This window comes from Neodiprion fabricii, chromosome 4, assembly GCF_021155785.1.
Source record: "Neodiprion fabricii isolate iyNeoFabr1 chromosome 4, iyNeoFabr1.1, whole genome shotgun sequence".
Taxonomy (NCBI): Eukaryota; Metazoa; Arthropoda; class Insecta; order Hymenoptera; family Diprionidae; genus Neodiprion; species Neodiprion fabricii.
In genome coordinates, this window is record NC_060242.1 from 22,889,029 (window position 1) to 22,906,837 (window position 17,809).

The following is a 17,809-nucleotide window of genomic DNA, read 5'->3' on the forward strand; positions in this document are numbered from 1 at the left end:
GTGCGTTCCAAAATTAGCCACTAGCCATACGCTAGATCAACCAATTGCACAGACCGGTTCATGAGGAATATCTCAGATTATTTTTATTTGGCATGTTTCTCTATGATGTTTCCACGGTTTCCAACGAAGCCGCGAGGCTTCGAATCACAGCCCTTTTACACAGCGGCTGTTATTTCGGTTTTACTAAAGCGTCCCATGCAACGATTTAAATTCTTACACTTTGGTTGACACAACTATCTGCCCATTACGAAATCAACTATTCCCGGGCGTATTCGCGGACACGGCGAAACAGAAAAGATTTTTGTTTTGACGAACGTGAACTTTCATTACAATATATGTATATACGCCAACAACTGAAACAAAATTCAAGAAGTTTGTAAATAAAAATCTTTTCAACAGCTGCTATATTGAGTTCCTCTCTGATGGCCAAAAAGGCTATAATAATCTTCTGTCGTTTTGGTCACTGACCCAAAGTGTTAAAAAGGAATGTCACATTACTAAAAACATACATGAGTTATAAGATTTTATTCACTGCAAACTTAGAAATTAATTAATATTTAGTAGTTCTACCATTTTCATTTCTAAAAATAGGATATCGAAACGTCAGACTTAAACTTCAATACATTTCAAATGTTGCATAATTGGAAATTTGCGTAACATCATAGTGCTTCTTAATGGTTTAATGATTATAACTTCAATCCACGCTCAGAGGTCTTGTATCAAATTAGGAACAGAGACTATGGTGTATACTTTTCTAAATTGATAGTCTTGACCTATTATAATTTAGAATTCACTTCAGTCTCTAATAGGCAATCTCTGACTAATAATTTGGCACGTACGATGCCCACCTTGAGTCGTTCAACAGAAGTGCGGCTTCCAGCATAAGTCAGTCGAATGTCCTTTCCAAGTTCTTCGATAACACTCAGAAGTTGGGAGTACTTGCTTTGGTCAGGAACTAAAGGTAAATGTATTGTCGGACTTTGTTCAAGCCTTTTTGCAGACATAGATTGAATTGTTTTCGAATTAGAAACCATGATAAAAGGTTCAGTTAGTTGCAATATTAAGTTTCTCTTCTTCGTCTCCGATACAACAGTCATCCTTGCAAGTCCCGATGATTCTAGCATCTCCCTCTGTTCCAGGGCTTTTTTTCGTTTAGCTCGAAATCTTGCCATTCGCTGAGCATCGTGAAAACGTCGAATTATTGCTTCTTCTTCAGTTTCATAAGGTCGTGGTGTTGGTCTGCCGCTACTTTGTATAGTTGACCTAACACTTTTCACTTTCAAACTTTGGTTTTTCTTCTTTGGCATTGTCTTAAGTACTTTTTTGCGTTTCAAGTATCTGTTCATTGCAGCCGTAACTTCGTATTCATTAATTCTAGGTTTTATTTAAAATTTTGAACCCTACCGGTTCTTCTATGTGATTCGTAGCGCATGCGTAGCCCTCTCGGGACTGTGCGTACGGTAGCGATAGCAACTGATCTGCTAATCGTTTATCGTAACAATGGCCGACAGCTATAGGCCATGTAGTCGCAATCAAGTCACGTACGATTACTGCAAGAGGTGATTCTATTATCTTCTCGTATTGGAATTACAGCAAGTATGAATCTTGTCACCCATTTCCCGAATAGTTTCATCGGAATTTGGTAATTATTTCCCGACCTAATTTGCAGATGAATGCGCAAGACATTCCACTGGCCGTAAAGATTTGACTCGACACTTTTTTTACTAGTACAGTTTCGCAAAAAATTATAAGGTCTCGATAGGCTGCGTTTATTGAAGATTAGAAGGAGATAGTCGCCGTTTTGTTACCGGCACCCCGTGATATTTACCTTAGGCCAATCTATTTCTGAATCTCTGGCGTAGAAATTGACAATTTCAGAATAAAGTAATGCCAGTTCAAATTCATTTCGTACGATTTTTAACATGATTTAACGGTGTTCACGAGTATTGTAATTTATTTCTGATAACTTGCTATCTACGTACTGAAGGTTCAAGAAATCGGTTTGATGGGTAAATTTACATGAAAATATCTACGAAGTCATTGTCAGCGTGCTCGGCCGTACGCGCATAAAATCTGAATGGTCAATCGCGTTTTCAAATACTTGATGACAGAGGGAATGTGTTGATTTTCCGCGGAAATTCTCGCACTCGAATTGTCCGCATTGTTGACTGTAGATATTACAGCTCATTGTTAAATAATGTCTGTAAAATGAATTTAACTATCAAACAGTTCATTTTTATTGAGATTTCAGATTTGCCGTGAGAGATTCACATTTCTATTCACCCAAATTAATGGCAAAAAAATATGATTCTACACAAAATTTATGGTCTATATACTTACACAAAATTAATTTCATTTACATAAAAAAATTTTCGAGCACCACTGTCTAAATCCAGTTCTATAAGTATTGAACAGGGTGGGCAGTATGTCAAACTATCATGAAACTCCAAAATTAAACCAACATTTTGTATTGAATTTTGTTTCAGTATTCATTCTTACCTAAAAAATCAAAATACTCTCAACGATTTCACTTGCTACAAAAGATTGATGTGAGAATCTTATTTGTCTGATACTTGATTTTACCGAGAAATATTCAATTCAAACATACGAGTATATATTCACGTGAATTTTCGATTAATCAATGTTGATCTAAGAGATTTCAAATAACACATGGTGTATAAAAAGATGTAATAATGCAATACTATGCCATAATTTCATCATTATGAACTCTCAGATAACTAGATTTTGTCATTTTTTAGAAATTTATCCCATCGGAACTCAGTATTATTGTGAGGTACATATTCTAAAACCTACTGGGAAGAATAAGATGGAAGGAAATGATCCGGGCGTTTGTTCAAAGATCAACATAATTACAGATAACCTCGTTATCTAAAGTTAAACAGGACCAGCTCAGAGAGGTTAATAATTGAAAATATAACTTTATTTACGTTTAGTACTTAAAGGTAAATGGCTAAGCAACATTTCATGGAAGTTGTGCCTTTCTTTTTTACAGATAATATCAACTACGCATCTTACGTCCAATTCTTTCTATAATAACTGCATGCCGTATCTAAACTTCAGTATGATGCAGTTATAAAAAATATAACATATCCAAGTTATATGATAATAAACTATCAACGTGAAACAAGTGGATAAAATGTATGTTACAACATTTGAATACTACTTTCTTCTCTTGTTGGTACTTGTACCTGTACACTTATTCTTTAAACTTTGGTCTTGGCTAGGCTGGGAATTATTTATCAATAATTAATGTTGTAGAAGATCCAAATAAATAATAAAGCTGTAATGATTGCTCTTTTCTATATATTATTCTAATATTACCCTTGAGTTCTGACCTTCGTATGCAGAGCTCTATCACCAATAATGATGGTTGTATATTTTTTTTTACTTTTATTGTAAAAAGTACTTCCTAATTGTGTCTTATGTTTTGTGATGATGAAAGGTCTCATATGTGAAAGTATAGTGTTTGCTGCAGAAAATCTACCTGCCAATCTGCAATCTACAAAATTGTCATGTTTTCTTCGATAAACCTGAAACCAGTAGTCAGAGTAGAGTTAATAGCCAAAAATGCTGAACTTTTGGTACACAGGATAATGTGATAGAGTTTAACACAAATCATTTTATGATTGTATTATTTTTCCCAGACATTTGCTGAAATTTTGATTGTTAATCCTCACTGCCGCATTGTGAACGATGGTAGTGCATTCAGCTAACTCTGCCCGCTAACTTCGATGTAATGTTTTTTGGGCCTGGTATATATAGTCCTTTATGATTAAGCTATTGTTTGAGATGATTGAGTTTCGTGGGCTGCAACCTTTGACAAACTTGTGGTCCTTCTACTCAATTTGTGCGAACTCATGTCTAAAAGTTTAACAGAATAGTGGAACAACAGTATCACAATAATATTCGTCAGAATATTAGAGTTTATCTGATATTAAAAGTTCATCTAAACCCATTCGCCCCTGATGCCTCCAAATTCGAAATCGGGCGATGTCCTTTCTGGTCACCATTCCAATCACCTGAAATACACAGTCACGCCAACGTATGATTTCGATATTCAATTACCACATTACATGAGTACTCTTGATTAATCCAAAATTACCACTCACGATAATTTTTCATTTATTCGATATTTTACTTAGTCCAATTCAACATAATAAATTATATAAATAACAATGATGTTTTCAACCAAGTTACCTGTTTTCCGCATTTACTTTTAAATGCCAGTCATCGAATTGTTTTCATGCACACACCCGTTACGTAGTGGTTCTTGATTGGCCAAGTATATTTTTTTAGTTACATGTGGCATTACCAACATATGGACAATTTTTCGCAAAGCATTTCAAGAACTTTTAGTGTTCGATTACAGAATATACATGATATGTAGGCTTACCTCATTTGTATCATTGACTATTGGTAGGTGGCGCAGTCCCAAGGCCCTGAAGAGCCTGAATACCCGTGGTAAAGTGGCAGACTGAAATGATAACATTTATTTGGAATGTTTTGTTGACTGACATTGTTGTGATTATCTATTTTACTTGATACAGTTCTTAGTCCAAGTTATACGCAGTGGTGTAGTTATCATAAACAGTAACTATTATTTATAAAAATAAGAATAGAAGCATCAACTAATGTTCAAAGTGACAAAAACAATTATAATAAAAACAACAGCAAATGATTAAATGCAATCAATTTATGATCAATCTCAATTTTAAAATTAGTAGCAAAAGTAAATAAATAATGGAAAACACAACTTGTCATGTATATCGTCCGTTAATTTGGAAAACAAGTTGATATCAAGTTTTTTTTAAGAAGGTTGGCTACTAAAAACTAACGTGATGAGATATCGGTTGAAGTCATGCAGGATATAGATGTAGTGTTCGGCTATTATTTTCTAGAGTTTGGAAAAGTTTACCTAAATGGTTAAAAAAAAAAACGCTGTAGGCCGATTTTCCATTGTTAACGGAACCAACTTGTCCAAAACAAAGCCGTTCACATGTGTGCTCTGTGCATGTGTATGTACTTGCAGCATACACCTTGATGCATGTAAAACGATTAGGATCAGAGAATCGTAAAATATTCTTACATGTTGAACTGTATACGGTGATGGATTCATAAAGGGTCGTAAATCCATATTGTAGGTTTTTTCGTCTGCAGTAACGTTGACATGGTCAATAGTAGAATATCGAGGATACTCGCTTCTGAACATTTCGATGTTCAGAAATTCATCCCAATATTCACTGTATTCATTGTATATTTTATTCTGTAGTAAAACAATTAGCTGAGAACGCAAAATCAAGCCTCTGAACCGTCCGTAGGAATTTATTTCTTCCTGAAATACACATTTAAATATCACACATATAATAAAATGAAGAAGCTTCAGACTTGTTTATAAATACTGTCAATTATGTGCTTGAGATTCTATGATTTTGTTTCATAGAAATCAGACTTATCATCGTAACAACCACTGCTGAACAGATTTCTCAAGTATCTGAACATGTTTACCTTTTACTATGAATTTATTGGTTGTTGGCACGCTCGAATTATTTGTATCCAAGGATTTCGTCAAGAGTGGTTAAGAGAATTAAAAATCGTGTTATGGGCTAATCTAAAATGGGTTATTTTTTATTTTTTTATCTCATTAGGCCTTAGGGATTTACATTTTTTTACCAAATGATTCTTCAGTTTTTTAAGATTTCATTGGGTTATCTGCAATACAAATGTAGTGCACCCATGTTTTTGAAAAGATTCTTATTCTGTTAATATTGATGCTCTAAGCATAGTTTATCCTATTTGATGTGAAAAATGAGTAAACAACTAAAAATTAATTTTCTACAGTTTAATGTAAAAGCAAAGTTTCTTTCATTTTTAGCTTAAAATCATAAACTGCCTAAGACGTATCGATATGGAAGAATAAAAAAATCTGAGAACTGATTGATTCTTCAAATGTACAATTTTGTAAACAGAATTTTAGAGAATTACTTATTTTCAGTTCACTATTGACATCTAAAAATTTAGTTAAAAGATTTTTTTTCATACCTGATCACTCGTTGGTGGGTCAACAACAGGAAATCCGTTAAATGAAACACATTTCAGAAGCTCGACTATATGGCCGACGTTTTCAACAGTTTTCAGTGTAACCACAGGATGACTCATTATTTCACTTGCATAAATATTGTTTGATAACGGTGGTGGTTCCCATGGTAATATGGGTACTCCGGTCATTTGTATGTGAATATCGTAGATACCCTGTGTTCATAAGCTGTTTCATTACAATATTCAAAACTATGTTGATCTTATTGCAAATGAGAAAGTTAGATAAATATTTAAATTGTTCCTATTGTTGGTGACAATGTTTAATATGATTCATGAAAAGTTATTTCATATCAGTAACAATATTGCACACACTAATTTCAATTACCTCAGTTATCAACAGTTTGACTATACAATTACTAGTATTGATAGTAGAAATTGACTCAATTGCCATAGTATTCAACCCTCACAATTTAACAAGTGCATACCTCATTGAAGAAATCACCAACCCATTTGGCCATTAAGAGTACAATAATAAGTGGAAGACCAAAGAATATTCCATCAGTTGCCTCTATAAGAATTACGGTCAAGCTGATTGTCATTCTAACTACACCGCCAAGCTGAGCAGCTGCACCTAATAATGCATATTTTCTTGGATCAAAGATCTCCTAAAAAAAAAAAGAGTGGTGTGGTTGAAGTTTGACAGTTTGAAATACGGAGTATAGTATAATCATGTGAAATTTCTTACACAGTTGGGCCACAACTTGGAAAGGCCGGATCCAACTAATCTACCCCAGGCAGCGCCAATCAAAAGTGAAGGGATGAAGAGACCACTCGACATAGAAAGACCGAAAGTGCAAGCAGCCAAGAGAAAGTACAAGATTACGAAGATAACCAGTGTTTCATCATTTTGGGAACCTGTGATGGATCAATTTTAAACTATAAATCGTATGGCTGAAAAATTGAACTTCGCATAGGACTTAATGTTATACTTTCGATTAATAAAGTAAAAAACCACTTGATAAATTGACAACATTGATATTGAATCCTTATTAGTGCTGACATTGTTTCGTTTTGCATAAAAAAATTCCTAATATCCAATAGTGTGGAGTACCGGAAAATTTTTATTTTCTCCAGATATTTGGAATAATTTCTAACAATATCACAAGGTTTTGCGTTTAGATCAGAGTTATGTTTCTGTAATTTCCATTGTTGCCTTGAATGGTATCGTCCCTCTTTTTCCCCGATACGTATTACACTATTATTTTTTAAATTATGAGAATTTACAGGACACAAATAGAACTCTAGGATTTTTGAGACCCCTGGACACAATGTCACTTGTCGACCGCTACCCCATCATTATTATGGTGAACAGATATCTAATAACAACCAAAACAACATTGTAGTCGTACTCTAATACTCAATGGAGTATTATAAAGTACAAAAGCAATTTTGTATGGGGGATGAATAATAGTATGGCAGGTAAATTCAATATTTTTTTTTGTCACAAACAGCGTAAGTATTTTTAAAACATGTCCTTAAATCAATGTATAAGTAAAAATATAAAAATCAGAACAGTTGGAGCATAATATTATTACTTATTTTTGTAAGACTTTTTAAGAATAGTCCTGTAGTCCTGATACTTTACTTGAGATTCAGAGCTGAGAAGCCACATTATTTAATATTCCCGAATATCACGCAATGAAATACAAACTGTTAAAAGCGGGTTTAAGAAGTATTGACTGTGTCTTGCTTACCTTTGGAATCATGAAACAGTGAGTTAACGCTACTTTCAGGAGTTTGAAACCAGAGAGCAGCAACTGCACTGTATTTTCCATCCTCACAATACATTTGAATAGGAAAATCCATAGAGAACTCTTTTGTACTCTTGCAATCATCAATAAAATAAATCATCAGGAATCCAAGGGTGGCACTCAGAACTGCTATAAACAAGGCTTCGAGCACTTTTATCCAATTCGTTTTTATAAACCGCAGCCGATAGCATGAAATTTTGTAATTGACGTGATTCCAAAGTGCTCCAAGAATTCCCCCCAATGTTCCAATTATCATGAACAATGGTATTTCATAGAATTGATACGGTATTTCATCAAATTTTCCCAAGTTTATCAATCCTGGATAAGATAGTTCACCTGGATGTCCATGATATGCACTAAGAATTATGTTCATCATAAAAGTTGTTATCATGCTAGCGAAAAAAGTTCTCCAGGTCAAACTTTGCTTAAAAAAACTGGTGCCTTCTTCGATACTAAACAACACGCCACCTACAGTAACACACAATAGAATTAATTAATTAATTCTGAGAATACAATAAGTATGTTACTTCAACTGTAGAAAGCAGAAATGTAGTACAATTATTGGAGAACATGCTTCATAGCTTCATTGGAAATAGACTTTTATTATGTGAGGCAGTGTGTTAGTAAATGATCATGCTTATGATAAGATGTTTGGTTGGCAAATTGATTTGTTAAAAGATTGATCAAATAAATCTACATGTATGAGACGGTCTGATACTTTTGTTAAGAATGCAACATCTAAAGCTTTGTACATGTAACAGTGAGAAAGCTTAATTTACAATACAGCTGAGTCTAATCACAACAATTTTTTTATGTTATTTTAAAATGAAGTTCTAAGTGGTTGATAGATAAAAACAAACCGATTGGTGCTCCAAACGCTGCAGATACACCTGACGCTGCACCTCCTGATACAAAATCTCGTTTCTCGTGATCCTCTCGGAAATACTTGAAAATTCCAAAATCTTTTTTGAAAGTTGTACTTTTGCCTTGCGAAATGCCTGCGGCCACAACCGCTCCAGAATGTATCATTGGTCCCTCCTATAAAATGTAAGCATTATTATCCTGATGTATTAAAGATAATTGATTTTATATAAACTCTAACAGATTTAGGGTATTGCCTAGGATGTAATTTGGAAGATGCTGTGAAATTTAAGGAAATTATTTGCATTCAAAGAAAACATCACATTTCGCAAAAATTATAACACCAGTGAATCCAAAGGTAAGTTGAAATTACATATTTAACAGACAATATGCAATCTGAAGAATTGACTACTCCGATGCATTTCTGAAAATATGGTTGAATGAAATGAAATTTTTGCAAGTATCAGAATATGTCAGATTCTATGTTGGGATTGTGGTGTTGTACAAGATTATTTGAGAATTACAGATTAAATAAATAAAATTACAAATTAATTTAAAAAAAAGTACGATAAATTGCAAGATTGAGAATTTTCAAAATTTTCTAGTGTCCTATGAAATTTTCTGGGCTTCTTTTTATACTTCAAAATTGTATTTACTTCACTTATATGATTGAAATACTTTACCTTTCCTCCAGCTAGGCCACCAACCACAGTGCAAATGACCCCGATCATTTTTACAACTAACGTTTTGATTCGGACAACCCTTGGCACTTTAACTCCGTTCAAGTAGCATTTAATTTGTGGAATCCCACTGCCGGCTGCTACAGGTTCGACATATGCCACTAAGATAGAGCCTATTAAAACTGGTACTAAGTTCATGACTAGCCAGAGGAGATATGGCAACCATAAACAGTTTTGAGAAATGCATTGATCAATACCTTTGTAATGCAGTCAAGGTCAATATATAAGTTTGAAAAATGATAATATAAATTTGTAGCACTTACGAGTGTTCTATTCATTTTTCAATGCAAATGGAACTGCCTAAAATATAATGGTATAGATTTCCAGATCATGCAGTGAATGGAAATTAGAATATAGAATATATTAGTAGAACCCATGCATTCTCGTCCCATCAACAACACTGATATTCTCTCCATGATCCCATGATTCCACAAGCAGCCTGGCGTCATTGCCTTGATGATTTGAGAAGATTTATTCTGTTCTGGACGATTTGTAATTTGATTTTTTGAACGCACGAAAGATCAAGAGTAAGATATCGTGTGAAGGACTCACTTACAGGACATTTTGTAGATTATTACTATATTGCAATAAAGGATACATTTTTTTAATGAGTTATACTTCAGTTTTGACGCCTCACTAATAGATATGTCGACAAAGCATGCAATAAGAGCGGTGAAAATTCCGATGAGTAAGAAAATAAACCATCGTGCAACATTTTTCTTGACCACAAATTTGTATCCTTTTTTTCTTTCTTCATCCAACAGTAATTGATTTTCACAGGTGTCATAATCAAGACTCTGAAAGAACAATGAAAAGTTTTAATATCATACTTATACCTATAAAATAATTGAAAATCATTACAGACTGCTCTCTTTCTTTAGGTATAATCTATGATAATTTAAGTAAAGACGACGACAGTTTAGGGCAGTCAAGGAAATCACAAATGGGTCGTTCTACTGGCATTTCAAGGAAATGATGAATAATGCATATGGTACAGATATATAACAAATTAAAATGTGCTGTATCTATTGACAGGGTAAAGTCACTGTACTGAAATCATGCTGCCTGTCACGCTAGTGACTCAAAAAATACTTGAACATAGCGATGTTTCATGATTGCAAACTTCTAATGGTGAAAAGCATAGGCAGCACTGTTCTTGAATCCGTACGAGTAGCAGTATTCTTAAAAATCTTAGCGATAATATAATATAGGTTGAATTTATTCGAACCTCCGCTGTGAGAGTGCATGACTATCGCAACTCTAGCTGAGTCATGATCGTGTTACTAGGTATGACGATTAACTGACAATAGTCCAAAATATAGTTTAATGGAAATGTGAGGAATAAGACAAAAACATTAAAATTTTATGTAACCTCATAATTGGCCGAAAGGTAGTTCATAGCCCCAGGGAGTATTGCCTCTGATGAAAGCCTTGTAAACGACATGTGATTTGTGCATTCGGAGGCACTGGATAAAGTAGCATTATGGTTGGTCCTCGTTCTCTGTGGAAAACAAAAGCGAATGAAAATCGTGCCAGCAGGGATTAGAATTGCATGATTCTTACCGGGAATCTGACGCTGACGTCTTCGTTTAAATAAGAATGAAAATTATTCCGAGGCGGTTTTAAAAGTTTATCAAAGTCGTCGGTCGAAAAGTCAACACTATCGTTTATGGTTACGTTCGAGACCGTTGGTTCGTCTTGCTCCATGGTTTTCTTTAGAGATCGTTTTCTGCCAGTTTAAAAATTAAGAAATTACGACAACAGTAAAGCGGCACATTATTGAGAGCGACGTTCAACATTTGTTCAAAAATCACGTGGGTGACACTTCATTTGACAGCACACGATCTATACACCTGTTCTGTTATACAGCTTGCGATTGACAGGGAACCAGAAGAAACTACGCAATGTGCGAGTCTCTAACCCCGACAAAAGCATATTGCGTCATTGCAGGGACTTCACCGCGTGATTCAACATTCATACGCGGAAAAAAGAAGATAACCTTCGTGTAGTATATCAGTGATCCTATGGTTTCATTTCCTCGCATCACGCCTGACTCAACCAGGCAAGGCACGTTTGCCACTGAAAAAATATGACATTCGAATGGAGAACGCTGATCAGTCACGTGACGAATCAGCTGCAGCAGAGACCAAAGGACAGAGTTAGTCCCGCGGTGGTTCTCTCTCTGACGTACGATTAAGAGAGTGATGTAAGACCGTGGGGCGGAGACTATTCTCTTTGAATGTACATGGGGTAGGTATACGTTCTAAATAATGTGAATGAAAAACTAGCCGTTGGAGCTGATAGCTGGACACGCGAAACTTTTGCAACGTACATAAGGACCTTGCTGAACAGTGTTTAACATGTAATTCTCGAAGTGAAATAATATATGACATACGTAGAATAGCTCTTTAATGATATTTGTACGTTTTGATGTTTCAAATTCACTACCTTATTTTATTCTAACTTCATAGATGTGGGTGTCAGCTTTGTCTACGTTTATGCGAAAAGTTTGCTTCGCTTGCGGCGATTATTGTTGCGTTTTGTTTTCATTTAGCAGATATTTGCTGACAAGTTTTGCTTAGAATGATCAGCTTCGATTTTGATAGCAATTGGGGCATACATCTGTTCCTAATATTGCTAGCAATGCTTTGTAAGCATTGCTGTCTTTTTGCTATAAAATTTGTACGCGTGTTGTTATCTAGGAATTCCATAAAACCTCTACGTAGTTGTTTCTGGAATTGTTTATTACAAATGTTGAATCACCGTGAAGGTCAAGCTCTTGAAGCTACAGAACCAATAAAAACCAAAACCAGTCTTAGCTGAACAAAGCTGCATTGATCGATACAGAGTTAGTAAAAACAATAGTAGATTGTGCACCAAGGCGGTAAAGTAGGTCTTTTTGTATAAATTTGTAAGCAGAGTCATCGGCGAGCACGTTTGCAAGTCGAAGACTGATGTTGCAAATGCGCGGGGCGAAAAACACTGCCTCTGTGGTACACATGATACTTTATGTAACAAAAGTGTGGTTGACAAATTTTGTTTTATAGCAAAGTAGAAAAAAGAACAAGTTGAATTACTACATGCTCTGATCGCTCTTTTTTTGTACTGTCGCTAGAATGATTACATACCGAACGCGGGCGAAAGAAGACGCGTAACTGTACTAGTGTTACATACAAATATTAAAATCAATCTTAACTGTCAAGTACCTCAATCAATCATAAATTAATAGAAAGAGGACATATTATATCTCTATAGGAATTTCGAAATAAGCGTAACAAATAAATATCTAGTCAAGAAACGAAAAAATTGGAGTACTTGGCGGACCTTTTAGAATTTAGAATAAAATAAAGTAAAGAAATGATTGAGCGGATTCTGTGATTATATTGTTACACGTATGACTGAAGAATTTACTATACACAGCATCTTGATGCAATTAAATGCACAGATTCTCGGATTGGGTCTAACAAATTCAAGACCACCAACATAGTCTGTTACCACTCTTTTCGAAAAACACAATCTTCTTTGAGCTAGCAGTAAGTACGCGAATGAAATCTACAGAGTGCGAATCCGCGGCATGAAATAGCGTGCTTCACGTCTAGATATACATATGTCACGTTTTGTCTGCGCAATATTCTCTTGCACTCAGAACCGATGTACTATTTTCAAACGACCCCGCAATTAAAGTTTTCCCTCAACATGGATTATTCAGATTCTGTATTAAAGTAGAAACCTTTAATAAAGTTATTTGGCTGCTGTTGCATCTGTATCGATGACATTACTAGTTATTTCATAAATATTTTATAAAGAGGTTCGCCACGTATAGTGCATAAATGTTTTCACTTTATACCTAACTAACTTTTTATTTGTTACGTTTATTTCAACATTTTTCCGAAGAGGGATGTCTCTCTACATGAAGTTACCTTTGAATGATATACTTGACAGTATTGAGAATTAATTTCAATATTTTTTGTACATGTAAAAATAATTTTTGCCAATATCTATTCAGATAGTTTTTTTTTTAAACAACGAAATAATTTTCGAGGGTAGCCATTCTAATAGGTTTCACGATAAAGAAGTATTTTTGTGGATACAAGGGTTTTTAACGTCATTCTACTTACTGATATTCGCGTTATTCAGTTTCCGAAGTCATCACAAAATTACAAAAATTATACTGCGGTTGCTACTCTGTTACAAAAGTGATTTTAAAATTTTTCTAACTTTCCTGTTTTCCTTTTTGCCGTTGACAACTATAGTATGTATACTCTAACTTGCCAAAGGGATGTGCACCTTGTTGATTGTTAAGAAACGAAATTTATCAAAAAGGAAAACCAGAGTTCGTACGCTTTTTGGAACCCGAATTTCCCTGACTTTTCCAAGTGTTCCAGCTTGAAAATAGGATTTTTTTTCAGTAACCTTCCAAGAAATATGCCGCTCATTAATGACAATTTTTTTGCGTATTAATACCAATACCTCCGATATTACCTAGTAATTAATTTACTGTCCGACTACTAATTTACAAACAACAGCCAGCGATTTTCGGTAAGAAAACACGAAAGGAGGTTTGATATCAAGTAATGTACGTATAAGAACGAGTTTATTTCTTCAAGAAACTTAAAATTCCAGTCTTACTTTCGAAATTCCCTAACTTTTCCCTGACTTTTCCCTGCTGTAAGAAACTCCCTCAGTTTTCCCGGTTTTCCCAGTTTTCCCTGTGCGTACGAACCCTGAAAATGTATTTACGTGGAATTCACTCTGATTAAACTAGAGAAAGGTATTACGATTCCATATGCGTTATACATTATCGAAGCATAAATTTTATTGACAATGAGTTATATTAACGCCAGAATAAAATTGTCATTTGAAAAATTACAATATGTTAGTATTTGGCCAGTGAAAATAAGTTCTCTTATGCTTGTTTCCACACCACCGCAAGCGGTAAGCACCTGGCGCGTTTTTTTTTTTTACGTGGTATCCCCAGTGGGCCTACTCCATAGAGAATCGTAGCAAGATCGATCTTACGTTCTTCGAAAAATTGCAAGTGACTTTTTTTCACATGTTAATGACGGTAAATTGTTTTTCCCAATCGATTTGTACTTGCGTATATTCGCGGTTGGTTCGAAACTTATCAGTTCATATAACTCGCTGACTATTTATGATCGATGAAAGATGACTGTTTCAATTATGGATGAAAGATGGTTATTTTATTATGCATGAAGGGTATTTATGTTCATTCTATAGGCGAACAGCGATTGATTTTGGATGTTCGCGTACGGGTTATTTTTCTTATGAGGTATGAGATAATCAATAAAATGGAGAACCTGGTGAATATGTAAAACAATCAATACCTAAACCAAGATCGAAATTACGAATGGCTGTAAGACGTTGGCATTTACCTATCGGAAGACGATGCAGAAATCTTTGAAGGAATGAAAACAAATCAGAGTAGAATCAGCACAACCACCAAAATAAGACAGAGCTGTATAATTCTACAGTAAAATACAAACCGAACATGACCTGTGAGCCACTCGAGAAAAAAAACTCAATCACTAAAACAATCGCAATAAAAGACTGTAAAACCATTAAGAAAAACAACATCTGAATAACTTTTACCACACTTTGTGATCATGATGATTCTGACCTTCATCGCTAAATCTATCTATCGGTGAAAACAAGATCACTGACCCTGAACTAGACCTAAACCAGACCTAAGCCTAGGAAAGGAACGATAAGTTTTCTGTACAGTCAATAAAATGCAGTTACCTGAAACAGGTGAAATATATAATTAGTGACATATGTCGATACAGTCAAAAATATTCTTAACTCACAGTTAGATAAATAAAAAAAAAAATTAACGAAAAAAGAGACAAATTATTCACTCGAAACAGATAGAAGATTTGATTAGCTAAAACAGACAAAAAGTTTGATTGGCTGAAACAGACAAAAGGTTTGATTAGCGAAACGGTCAAAAAGTTTCATTATCTGAAATAGACAGAGGTTTCGGTTAGTTGGAACAGACATAAAATTTGATTTCCTAAAACAGACAAAAGGTTTAATTAGCAGAAACAGATAAAAAGTTTGGTTAGCTGAAATAGATAAAGGTATGATTAGCACGATCGGACAAAGGGGTGATTACCTTAAACAAGCTAAAATTTTATTACCTGAAACAAACGAAGGTATGGTTAGCACAATCACACAAGTCCATACATAGACCAAAAATGGATCGAGTCTAACATGATATTCACGTTAATATTCGTTGCTTCGATTATTAATTGTATTGATGAATAAAAAGCATTTAAAATTTGTGTTGAATCCATATCTTTTTCTGCATTGAGTTATTGAAGTGAATATCTTTTTCGACTGAAAATTCTATAGTTCTCAGTGCATTTGTTAAAAAATTGGTTTTGTTGCCCTGAAACAGAAAATAATACGATCAGTTAAACGAGTGTTTCTGTACGTTTCATATATATTTTATAAATACTTACGTCAAGATTCTCCACTTTCACTGAACACTACCGAGATTTCTATACCTGCGCGTTGAGCTCCGGTTGTAAAATAACGCGCTTTCTCTCACGACTGAAAGGTATCAAGTCCACGCGCAAAAGGCGCCGAGGAACTTGAAAACTTTATTATTCGTACATAATTGACCGAAGAGTTGAAAGATTAACACATCGAAAGTGTGTAACTCTTCCATATACCGTTTTCAAAATCGGCGCGTAAAAACGTGTCCGATTCCCGTGGTTAATTTACGCGCAAAAGGCTGCGTCCAACTCTCGTGATTAATCTACGCGCAAAAAGGCGCGACAGATTAAACTGTCAAAAAATTTGTATTATGTGGAACTTGTCCCAAAAATTCTGTAGAAGCCCAATCCGCATCTGTATCTTTTTGTATGAGATACATTGCTATGCGGATTGTTGTTCTCAGATTACAAATCAATTTGAAATGAGGAAGGAGGTTGGAGGGCATGCATTATTGTGTGGCGTGACGGTCGGCGGTCCTCTTCGACGCGAAGTCTTCGAGCTCAGCATCTCTCCCCATCTAGCGTACCACGGAACGCGATAGATGGTCCAGAGATGCGTTTTGCCCATTCAGACGATCACAGAGATCAATTGTATGGAATAATCATCGGTAATGACTTAATAATTGAATTGAATAACGAGCCCAACAACTGAAAAAGAATAAAAACGGAATTATTAGCAGAATTATGGATCCCGTTTTTGTAGGTTGCCGAATTAAGCATGTTATATTCCAATGAGAAACTGTTCGTTTTAATCTGTTTATTCGTTTATATTCGATTTGATCCGTTCTTTCCTATCCCGTCCTATCCGCGACAATGCCACCTCTCACAACCTATTCGTTTCAATTATTCATTTAGAATAGGGGGATTGCAAATTCTAATCCGATTCTGTTCTTTCCGTGGGAATCAATTCGTTTCAAAGAATATGAAAGCATACGAATCGGATTCGGATGAATTGTATTTTTTGAAACGAATGGATTCGGATGGAAAGAACAGAATCGGGAAATTGCAATCCCATATTCTAAATGAATAATTGAAATGAATAGGCTATAAGATGTGACATTGTCGCGGATCGGACGGGATCGGAAAGAACAGATAAAATCGAATATAAACGAAGATACAAATTAAAACGCACAGTTTCTCATTGGAATAAAACATGCTTAATTCGGTAACCTGAAGAAACGGGATCCATAATTCTGCTAATAGTTCCGTTTCTATTCTTTTTCAGTTGTTGGAATTGAAAAATGGTTGCAGAGTTACAGGAAATAAGAAATTCAATCTCGTTCTTATTCAAATGCTTGGAAATGGTCAAGAGACTCGAATACGGAGTCTTTTGAGAGCAAGATTTCTGTGATCGTTTGACGCTGTGGATTACAAAAGTCAGTAACATCACGGTATATCGCGACCTTCCTAACCTTACCCGTTCCCCAACGGAACCACCCAACGGAAAAGAGAGACTCACACACACATGCATAAACCCCGCGACGGATCCCAAAACGTCCACCTACCTACCCGGTTACCTATATTCGATCTAAACGATTCGCCATTTTTTCCAACACACATCATTCTTCATCATTCGCGCCGTGGTCGCTGACTTACATTTTCGTTGGTTACCTGTTGGGAGCAAAATGTTTTTATATCATAGTCTGCCTACTCAGAATACAGTATCGCGGTTATGTCCCGCCAACTCTAGTGTTGTATGTATTATTTTAGTAAATGTTGGCAGACTATCGGTACATTAACATTTTGTAAAATAGATTAAAAACATCCTGTATGCCAATTAGCATTTTTCTAAGCGAGCTAAGCCTGCAGTTGATCAATATTT

General features: G+C 35.0%; 3 protein-coding genes across 5 annotated transcripts; 1 reads left to right on the top strand and 2 right to left on the bottom strand.

The window, feature by feature from the left end:
- Window positions 1–527: 527 nt before the first annotated feature.
- Window positions 528–2,308, bottom strand: LOC124180929. Its single transcript, XM_046566870.1, has one exon. The coding sequence runs from the start codon at window positions 1,344–1,346 to the stop codon at window positions 777–779; it is 570 nt and encodes a 189-aa protein (XP_046422826.1). The 5' UTR covers window positions 1,347–2,308; the 3' UTR covers window positions 528–776.
- Window positions 2,309–2,919: 611 nt separating this feature from the next.
- LOC124180926 (H(+)/Cl(-) exchange transporter 7) lies at window positions 2,920–11,571 on the bottom strand. 3 transcript variants are annotated; one of them, XM_046566867.1, is made up of 13 exons: window positions 11,469–11,571; window positions 11,033–11,198; window positions 10,842–10,970; window positions 10,068–10,266; window positions 9,413–9,666; window positions 8,729–8,906; window positions 7,812–8,336; window positions 6,803–6,972; window positions 6,543–6,722; window positions 6,061–6,270; window positions 5,108–5,353; window positions 4,415–4,495; window positions 2,920–4,040 (listed from the first exon to the last, which is right to left on the bottom strand). In XM_046566867.1, exons 2-13 carry the CDS (start codon window positions 11,174–11,176, stop codon window positions 3,939–3,941), a joined length of 2,418 nt encoding a protein of 805 aa, XP_046422823.1. In that variant the 5' UTR covers window positions 11,177–11,198; window positions 11,469–11,571; the 3' UTR covers window positions 2,920–3,938. The 3 variants fall into 3 exon arrangements, with proteins under 3 accessions (XP_046422823.1, XP_046422822.1, XP_046422824.1); XM_046566866.1 differs by lacking the exon at window positions 11,469–11,571 and having other exon boundaries at window positions 11,033–11,449; XM_046566868.1 differs by lacking the exons at window positions 2,920–4,040; window positions 4,415–4,495; window positions 11,469–11,571 and having other exon boundaries at window positions 5,283–5,629; window positions 11,033–11,452.
- LOC124180930 (phosphatidylinositol N-acetylglucosaminyltransferase subunit Y) lies at window positions 3,158–3,327 on the top strand. The gene has a single exon (XM_046566872.1). It carries the CDS (start codon window positions 3,158–3,160, stop codon window positions 3,269–3,271), a length of 114 nt encoding a protein of 37 aa, XP_046422828.1. The 3' UTR covers window positions 3,272–3,327.
- Window positions 11,572–17,809: the final 6,238 nt, after the last annotated feature.

What these genes read in the sequence shown, in the direction of transcription:
- LOC124180929 (XM_046566870.1), bottom strand. Translation starts at nt 1,346, where the DNA reads ATGAACAGATACTTGAAACGCAAAAAAGTACTTAAGACAATGCCAAAG.
- LOC124180930 (XM_046566872.1), top strand. Translation starts at nt 3,158, where the DNA reads ATGTATGTTACAACATTTGAATACTACTTTCTTCTCTTGTTGGTACTT.
- LOC124180926 (XM_046566867.1), bottom strand. Translation starts at nt 11,176, where the DNA reads ATGGAGCAAGACGAACCAACGGTCTCGAACGTAACCATAAACGATAGT. An exon ending in GTATAACTCATTAAAAAAAT is followed by an intron (nt 9,667 to 10,067) that starts GTATCCTTTATT and finishes TGCATTACAAAG; the next exon opens with GTATTGATCAATGCATTTCT. An exon ending in TAGTCAATGATACAAATGAG is followed by an intron (nt 4,041 to 4,414) that starts GTAAGCCTACAT and finishes TGTGTATTTCAG; the next exon opens with GTGATTGGAATGGTGACCAG.